This window comes from Pinus tabuliformis, chromosome 6 (assembly GCF_031772625.1).
Source record: "Pinus tabuliformis cultivar Carrire ecotype Pingquan chromosome 6, CPIR1, whole genome shotgun sequence".
Lineage (NCBI taxonomy): Eukaryota > Viridiplantae > Streptophyta > Pinopsida > Pinales > Pinaceae > Pinus > Pinus tabuliformis.
This window is the reverse complement of record NC_142292.1, coordinates 949,671,497-949,681,620: the sequence shown is the minus strand read 5'-3', so window position 1 is coordinate 949,681,620 and position 10,124 is coordinate 949,671,497. Positions and strand designations below refer to the sequence as shown.

Sequence of the window (10,124 nt, the reverse complement as noted above, 5' to 3'; positions counted from 1 at the left end):
TTTAGAGGTCTCAAAATTGTTTATTGAATTTTCAAATAAATATGGAGACACTAAAGGTGTTTATTGTATTTTTTAAGTTTAGTAAGAGGAAATTGTTTTGAAAGTTTGTTTTTTCATATTGGTTTTTCTTTGTTGCCTTTTCAAATGTGCTTCTTCATTTTAAATATTGATATTTATTTTACCAAAATGCTTTCAATATACTTGAGTAGATGAGTAACCATTTAATATTATGTGAAAGCCTTTGTATAAAATTGTAAATACTTATCGTATGCATTAAATATTAGCATAGTTTAATTAATAGACATTGTGCCCTAAGGTTTCTTTAGGCACACAATCAATTTATACATCAAAACATGCACTTTAAATAATAAGAAATCACAATCTCACCAAAAATTGTATTGCCACATTTCAGGGAAAAAATCAAAACATCTATTAGTTAAACTATGCTTTAAATATTATGCCAACAATTTAATACAAAAATGCTTAAAAATATTAAATATTATAAAAATTCTCATATAAAAATAATGTTTCAAAATCTTACATAAGTATCTCACAGTGATTAACAGATTATTATTTACATAGATCAATACAAACCAATGTAAATCCGTCTTAATTCTAGATTTATCACGTGCCCAGAGGGATCAAAACAAGTTACAATAGTGAGCAACACACTATTGAAATGTTGAACATATCACAATAGTGAGCAACACGTGATTGTTTTTACCATAACCACAATTTTATTTTTTACTTTTAATTGCTTTATCATTGAATTATTTTATTTATGACCAACATTTCTTTTAATGTCAACTCTATGTTAAACATTGAACGAATCACACATCATAAAAGATATAAAAAAAACACCTATTGACAAAATAAGAATCCCTCTTTATATATAGAAAGTTGACATAAAAATGTTTTATTTAAGGTGAACATTGAAATATTTTATTTATGATCAATATTGAAATGTTTTTTTATTATTAACATTTTCTTAAAATGCCATGTGTCAACTTTATGTAGAGGATGGAAGGAATTGAACCATCACCCATACTAAGTTATAGAGAACAAATCTTAACACAAAAATATCATCCATACCTTAGGTTTTGAAATAATCATCATATACTTTCATATAAATATTTTGCATATTGATATAATTAGAATATGCTTCAAATATAATATTTAATTAATTAATATAACATTAAGTTGGTTTGAATTACAAAATCCAAAAGTTTCATTCTAAAAAGGTCAAACTCAATAAAATAATTTCATCAAGAAAATCATTTTCAAGATCCCAATCTTTTCATAATTTTTTTCTAAATATTTACACATTTTTTATGTGATATTATTTGTATCTAATCTTTCAACACCTTTTAGATAAATGATATCAACTTATCATGTGCACTCAACAAAATAATTTCATCAACACACTCAACAAAATAATTTCATCAACAAAATCATTTTCAAGATCCCAACTTTTCCATAATTTTTTTCCCAAATATTTACAATTTTTTTATAGGATATTATTTGCATCTAATTTTTCAAAACCTTTTAGATAAATGATATCAACTTATCATGTACCATGACTAAATTAATTCATTACAAGCTCTAATCATTAAATTCCCGAAAAAAGACTAGGCTCAAACAGAATAATCTATTAAAGAATTATTTCAATTTAAAAAACAAAAAAACATATATATATAACAAATTTCCTTGGACAATTTTACTCATACAACCAAACCCCACTTTTGCTAAAACGTAACTTTGCAACATTACAACCACACAACTTTTGCTACCAGGTACCTTCGCAACACTAAGGACAATTTCTAGCACTTGTAACTCAAGTGACCAAACATTGGCCACTGTGTGAAAGATATGGTTATTCACAAATTTATGCATGGAATTATTAAGTTGAGATATGCTTTTTCCACTTTGTGTAAGGAGCCTATATTATCCTCAAGAATTAAACACTTACTTAAGAGTAACCCAAGGTTTTGAATAGTATTTGTATTTATTCCTAGAGAATTAAAGCATTGAATAAAAATGGGAAATTAGAGACAAAAGCTCCCATATTAATATTCTTCCATATTCCTTTACCAAGTACGCATGTTTCGCTTTTCTATATCCTAACAATTGTTTGAATATCACATATATTCTCTTTCTCACATTCTTAGATTTTAAAATTTAGAGCGATATTATATTTCCCTTATGTCATTAATTAATTGCAAAATATTGGTTCCGGTGGGAAGTATAAAACCCAAATCTAAAATTTTATTCTCTAATTGCTGACTTGAGTCGGCTTTACATAGTTTTTAATTAAAGAATAAAAGGAATATGATATGCATGGGTCATTCAACTTTAATGCTTAAATAATTCAAATAAAAGAGGAAGGTTTTAATGGTAGAGAGGTTATAGAGAACACATGCTTATTCCATAGGGCAATGGATAAGTGCTAAGGTGGTCAACTACATCTCAATCTATATATTAAATGTAAATGCAAAGAGATGAGGATGAATACGTGTAACACTTTGAGTTCGTAAACATTAACCATTATTCACTCTCTTTTTGTCCTTCCGTTGGAATAGATTTGGAGGGATATTTTGGATTTTATTTTTACTTATTTATTTGGGGAAGAATTTGTGTCTTGTCATCTGGGAGTGCTTTTTCTTTTATATGTGGGGTTATTTTTAATGGAGATTACTGAACTTATTTTTTTAGAGACTTTTTAAGACATTATTTATATGGATAGTTTTTTTTGGGAAGAGATTGCGGTTGGAGTTTTTAGTGACTTTTGACCTAATAGATTTTTATAAGATCTATTCTATTTTGTATTGATATAATGAGTTAGGGCAAGATTTTAATGTTGTATTGGTTTTTATGGATGAAGAAAGTCATTGGATTTATTTGATGTAGTTTATTAAAGTCTCTTCTATAATTTAGGTTTTTGATTGGTTGGTGATTTATCAAGGTTTTCCTATGAACTTCAGTTCACTAAAAGTGGTTATATTGAGGGATTGTGGCATTTCTACTCATGATTAGAAAAAAGTGAAAAGTATTTTACGGGAATGTTCCTTTACCAGATCTTGTTGTACCTATGTTTAATCTCAGTTGGTTAACATTCTCTAGGTCTATTTACATTTGCAAGTAGTTTTGTTGGGAGATTCCAAATAGATAAATATAAACTCCATATCTAATATTTGACATTGTTTAAGAGTATCTGCTTTATATACTTTTTAGAAGTACCATTGCAAGTGTGTTTTTGATAATAAGGTGAATTCTTAGAACGCTTTTTGTTAAATATAACATATATAACTATTAAAAAAACCATTATTAATTAAAAACAAGAATTTGTTAAATCTAAATTTTTCATTATTAATTAAAAATAAAAATTTGTTAAATTCACAATTTTATTATCTTGTGAAAAGAATATATAAATTTTTTTATATATACTCTTGCTTTCCATTTTTTCCTTACTTCTTCATAGGGGTCACTCACTATTCATATGGTGAGGGATTGATCGCTCGTCTTTCATAAGGCGAGGGCCCCTCCCCCAAATAAAGGGGAGGGTCCCTTGCCTTATGAAAGACGAGCAATCAATCCCTCCCCATATGAATAGTGAGTGACCCCTAATATATATTTTTATATACAAATATTAAAAGCAATGAGTAATATTATTTTTTAAGATATTATTAAAACAAAATTATATAAACAATATTTAAAACATTTTATAATATTATTCTTTAAAGATATTATTAAAAATTACACAATAATTTTTTTTAAATATATAATGCTTAACTAGTGAAATTTGTATAGCCATTAAAATGTGGGTCTGAAAATAGACTATGATAGCAACATTTTCTAACTGATTGATCAAAAATAGCATCTTGATTAATGTTTGGCATATAAATATACATAAAAGTAAAGAAGAATAATTTTAACACATTAATGCGTAATTGAGTGTGGTGAAAATTAAAGATTTTTGGTCCAGTCATGTAGACGGTTTGAATGGTATCTTTACAGTTGGACACACGCTCGCCCTATTATTTAATATTTAAAAATAAAAAAGCAAATCCACTTTAAGGAGGGAAAGCCCCGTCATCACTGTTAACCGACACTGCTTTTCCTAAGATTCTAAGGCAACGCTTATGCTTTTCTAAGCTCATGCTCATCTCACATTTCATGGCCATACTTATGAAAAGTGCACCGTAATTATCATGATAACCTAATCGTAGATATCATTTTTTATTTTTATTAATAATATTTTTATTTAAATTTTTTACTAATAAATTAAGTTTTAGGTATAAAATTTAATTTTAAAATTGAAAATGAAAATCATTTGTAAATTGTTTTAAATATTTTTATTTTCTTTTCTATTATCAATTTCGGCTTTTTAGGTATAGAAATTAATTTTAAAATTGTAAATGAGAATTATTTGTAAATTGTTTTAAATAATTTTATTTTCTTTTCTATTATTAATTTTGGTTACTGGAATTTTGGTGTTTGGAATCGATTAGTAAATAGTGATTTTGGTGTTTGGAATAGATTTATAAGTAGTATTATCTTGTTCAAATCTCTGGAGGGGTCACCCATAGGCCCGTAATATGGAGATACAAAGAATATGAAAGTAAGTCTCATCACCAACTCTAGCCTCTATATTAAAGTTAAGTAATCTAAATTGAACTTTGAAAATATATATATTCAAAGGAGTTTTTTACCTTGAAAAAATATAAAATTTACAAAAAAAAGAAAAAAGAAAAAATATAGATATGGAGTATGTTTTATTTAAGAGTTAGTTTTCTTTGGATATAAGGAAATAGGAGGCATGTAGAAGAGTAAAACCCTTGCTCCCTAGGAATCACCAGTGATTAATTCCAGAGGACGTGATTTTTTTAGGAATCACCAGTGATTAATTCCAGAGGACGTGATTTTTTTTTAGGAATCACCAGTCATTAATTCCGGAGAACGTGATTTTTTTTTAATAACAACAATGAATTGATTTTCATTGTTTTTCTTTGAATAACAATAATAATACAATTTACATTCGATAATTGTCCCACTAATAATTTCACCATAATTTTAAAAATCTCTTTAAAACATAAACTAGTCATTTATATGTTGTTCCTGTAAAAGCTAACTGAACCGACGTTGGAGTCGGGAAGAATCTTGAGAAAGTAAGCAAACAAAGTCCAAGAAAATGACTGTGGAAATCATACCATTAACTTCCTGAACCTACTTTAACCAATAAAAAACACGAAAGGCATCTAAGATTAGCACAAGCACAGGAATGAATACCCTGCAGATCAATCCAGAACAATTAAAATACAATACATTATAAAGCGAAAAGTAAAATTCAGCGCTGAGAGAATAAGAATAACAAGTAAGACATGAAGAACTGGCAAGTTTGGAATGTTGCAGTGCTTTTTACGCGGTTTCCCGCGTTTGACTTGTTCTGTAAGTTTTCTTTTCGCCATTGTTTTTTAACACGAGCTGCTCACTGCATTTTTTGTTGAGTTACAAGCATAGAAAATGTCAGTCGGATTTCTGTGCTTCGATAGCAAGTCTGCAATTCCCTGAGAATCGAACTCGGGCCTTCTGCTTTCCATTTTCCTTCCTTGCTGCAGCTCGCAAGTAAAGACGCCCGCCTGATTCTCTGCACTTTATTTTTTCAGTCGAGCTTCCGTATGGACGAGTTTTTGCCGGATGAGTACAGGCGAGGCAAGAAGGAACGTCTAGAGTCCATGGACGAGTTTTTGCCGGATGATTACATGCTAGGTAAGGAGGAACGTCTAGACCCTAGACTCGGCCCGGTGATTCGAACCGCTGATCTCAATGTCTTGCCGATTCAGAGACGGCAGGAAAACAACACGGGCAAGATCTCGGGCATTGTGCTCAAAGGTGTGTTCTTCGCCATAGTGATGGCTCTGCTGCCATTAATTCAGAAGCAGAGCCCGCAGTTAATGCATTACACGAATAATCCGTCAATAACCCGCAGCTGGGATCTGATCCCCCTGCTCGTCGTCGGCCTCGCCGTTTCCTACGGCTTGATTGCTAGGCGCCCTGCTGCCGTGGCTGAGAAGGACGAGAACGAAGAACTATCGGTCCAGGGAACGCAGGATTATGTCCAAAACATGTTCGACTTTGCGAGCGTGTTTGATGACATTAATTCCGGCGACGATGTGGTTTTGACGAAGAACCGTTCTATGTGGAGGCCCGAGGAGCCGCTGCATGTTATTGCCGACAATGAGAATGAGAACGTGACGGAGAAACCACTTTTGTTGCCCATCAGGAGCCTCAAGCACAGCCTCTCCAATCCTCAAGCGTTTGATTTTCTTTGCGAGAAGGAGAACGCCGATGTTTCCAGTTCGACACCGGCCATCGCAGCAGCACAGAGCAACTCGAAGCCCTGGAAATCGGAGGTAAGGAGAAACGATGAATTATTTTCTGTTGAATCTGGGAATTTTGAAGAGGCACTGAGTAATATTTTGGATAATGACGAGCCGGCCGTTTTCCGGTCACCGATTCCATGGTCTTCCCGGCGTGAGATAATAAATAATAAAACCCCCTCATCACCGGCCCCGGCCCAGGCCCCAGTCCCGGCTGCTGAAAATTTATGGTCATATGACAGGAAAATTGACGATGGTGTTCCCGCTGTCTTTCCTTCTCCAATTCCCTGGTCATCCCGTCTTAACCCGAATACCGTGCCTCCAGCCGGTGAAAATAAGCCGTCAGATGACGGGAAACAGAAAATCAACGGAGAAAACTCCCAGTCTTCTGTTTTTTCAGATAAACAGGATTGCAAACCCCAAGTACCCCCTTCCAGAACGCCTCCGCCTCCGCCTCCGCCTCCGCCTCCGCCACCTCCAACTGTGCCGGAAAGGCAGCCCTCTGAGAAGAATTTTGCTACCAGATCTGTACAGACAGCCGCCTACCCCTCTCCCAGATCATCTCCATCGCCTTCTGTATCCCCTTCTCCAAGACCCAGGCCGTCGCCATCGCCATCGCCATCACCATCACCAACTCCAAGACAAACGCACAGGCCATCGCCTTCACCATCCCCGAGACAAACGCCCAGGCCATCGCCATCGCCTACTCGCCCTCGTTCTGTCAGACAGGCCGATGGAAATCCGCAATCCTCGTCTGGAATACCTCTGCATAAATTCTCCTCTCCCAGACCATCTCCATCTCCTACTCGCTCTCGTCCAGTGGTAATGCAAAATGGATCATCTGAGAAGCAGCCCAATCCCATACAGAGAAACAATGATGAGGCTGGGCTGTCGAAGAAAGATGATTCAGCGCAGAGAAATATGAGTGAAATGTATAACCCCCCAACTCCTCTTCGACCTATCCGTGTTGCTGCGGAGGATCCACGGTTTGAGAAGCCTGAAAAGAAAGCACCTGTTCTATCCAGTCCCAATTCCCCTGCCAGTCCTGCCGTTGCAGCTAATGGTTCTGCTCATGAAAATAGATCATCTCAGAGGTATGATCCAAACCAAAGCAATGGTGATGTTTCGAGGCAGAAAAGCAGCAAGGATGTGCTGAATTCAGCTTCCGCTAATGAAATCAAACTGAAAAGAGAACCAATTGCCTCTCCTCCTCCTGCACCACCTCGTGAAGATTTGTCAGCTGATAAGAAGCCACTGGAAAATGGCTTCTCTCATAGAAGTGAGTCGAAGAGTAAAATCGGAGATGCTTCATCTGATAGAAGTGAATCAACAAGCAGAAGTAGAGGTGCTGCATCCCATTCGAGTCATTCAAGGCACAACAGCAGAGATATTGAAGCTGATTACATTGTCTCGAAACAGAAAACAAGAGATGCTGATGTTGCCCCCCTGATGCAGTCTGAGAAATCAAGCAGAAAGGTTCCTTCTCCACCTCCACCTCCCCCTCCTCCTCCCTCTCATGCTGATGATCGTTTGCGTGACCCTTTTCTTCAACCACCACCTCGTCCTCACTTTCTGGATGAAGATAATGAAGATCATGAAGTTGACCAAAAAGCTGACGAATTCATTGCCAAATTTCATGAGCAAATAAGACTTGCCAAGGCGCAATCCTACAGAGAGCGGCTTGACGAGGGCCAAAAGTTTGAGGATGAAGAATGACCTCAGCTAGTAAGGTTTGCAGAAGCAGCAGAGGCATCTTAACTGTTTTTCTGTTTTGGCAAAAGTTGCTGCCTCGGTTGTTTAATGCAGGATTTCAGATGTATTTTGTAGAGGGCCAGTTTGTGTAGAATGCTGCAGTGCAGTTACATCTTATTTTATACAATTCATTACTCCTACAAACAAAGAATTGTTAACTGTAGAAAATAGAGATGATCCTTCCGTTCAAGGAATTGTTTTGGTGCAAAGTTTGTACCAATATTACCAGGTTATGCTTGCAGGTTGATGTACCCGTGAAGCTTGTTGCAAAGTTTTAAACCAGTGTGTAATTGATGCTTGCAAAAGGAAGTACCCGTGAAGTTTGCTTTAAAGTTCTAAACAACAATGTGTGTAATTAATGTAAATTTTCTTTTGAACTTAGAGAACCGTTCTCCAAATCTTACACTTGTGACTTGGAGACATCATCTGATTCTCCATGTTTCCATCTCTTTATTTGAATTCAAGGATTTTACATATTTGTTTTTCCAAGACTTTCAATTTTCTTGATTGATTGTTTATAAGTTTTATTGGGCTAATGTTTTGTTATTAAGGAGACAGATTGCATTCAGACAGAAAATTTTCTGCATCAGGGGCAAGAATCTGGATCATTCACAATGTTAAATTGAAATAAAAGAAAGTAGAAGACAAACTGTCGAGAAGCTCAGCTATTAGCTGGATGTCCTTTTGAATTAGTTATGGTGTGAGGTTTGAGGATAAGTATGCTTATTTAGCTGGGACATGTTTGCTGGAAGTTTGAAGTTTAAACAATGTACCATTTTGTTTGAACTACCAAAAACTGAATGTGGTTGATTAGTTAGATATTTGTTTATTAGAAAGTTCCTAATTCGTCAGTGCTTAGAATCACCAACTGATTTTTCTCAATGAACTTGACTCTAGAATTATTCTGTAATCCATTCTGGACACTCATTGCTTCTGGGGCCACTTTGCCTGCTTAGATTAGTTAAAAATAAATTTTGAAATGCCTTCACTGTGTGGGCAATTTGGAGTAAATTATTGTACTCTTGAAGTGCATCACTCTCTTTTTAGGAATCCACTTTATCTTTCAAAACTTTTATGTTTTAATCAAAGTGATGGTAACAGCCAGCTGAAAGCAGCACTGTAGCCTTGCCAAATGTAGTTTATTGAACCCTAGTAATCCTTCATTTTTCTAATTGCAAAAAACCATTACTTCATAATTTTTTTAGCAAAAAAACACCATTCCAATATAAGAACCCAATCATATAGTGTCTATAAAAATTTATGACACTTGTGGCAACATTTCAACCTTTTCTAAACCAATTCCATCACCTTGGTTTTTGTTTTCCCAAGGTCTTTAATAATCACCATAATCAACAGGTATCTTATTCGCTGGCATGAGATTGTTAACAAGATATTCATCAGTGTGGTTTACACTTTACCAATTATATGGAAAATTAAATGTTTGATCTTATCTGCATCTTGGTCGTTGAGTTTAGTGGAAGACTTCGATTAGTCGGCTGACATTGTTAATATTTTTTTGAGGCTGATGAATACTGGAGATCAAATCTGTTACAAAACCTTTTGGAGCTTCCCTAGCTTAGGATACATGAGCATCGATTTCTTAGAACCATGTTTATGGAAAATCTTAGCAATTGTAGACAACAGGTATAGTTTAACGAGGTCCTTTCTGGTTTTTTTCAAAATTTTTAATTGATTTTGGAATGTGTGTGGTTCTAGGTTGTTTGGGTTTATATAATTTGATTCTTTAAACATTTCGAAGATACTAGACGCAGTTTTACATTTAAAAATAGAATTTAAATTAATGGAATATATGATAAAAATTTTAGAAATCAGGAGGGTAATATAATAAAATAAAAATAATAAAAATTGTTAGAGGCATATAAATAATTTTGAATAAATTATAATTATATAATTTTTTTCCCTCCATACTTAAAATAAAAAATAAAATAAAATTCAAAATAACTTAAAAAAAAATTACTTTTTATCTCTTAATGT

General features: G+C 34.1%; 1 protein-coding gene across 1 annotated transcript; it reads left to right on the top strand.

Annotated features, from left to right (window-relative positions):
• Positions 1–5,204: 5,204 nt before the first annotated feature.
• LOC149262095 (uncharacterized) lies at positions 5,205–8,613 on the top strand. Its single transcript, XM_089423329.1, has 2 exons — positions 5,205–5,445; positions 5,664–8,613. Exons 1-2 carry the CDS (start codon positions 5,401–5,403, stop codon positions 8,091–8,093), a joined length of 2,475 nt encoding a protein of 824 aa, XP_089279455.1. The 5' UTR covers positions 5,205–5,400; the 3' UTR covers positions 8,094–8,613.
• Positions 8,614–10,124: the final 1,511 nt, after the last annotated feature.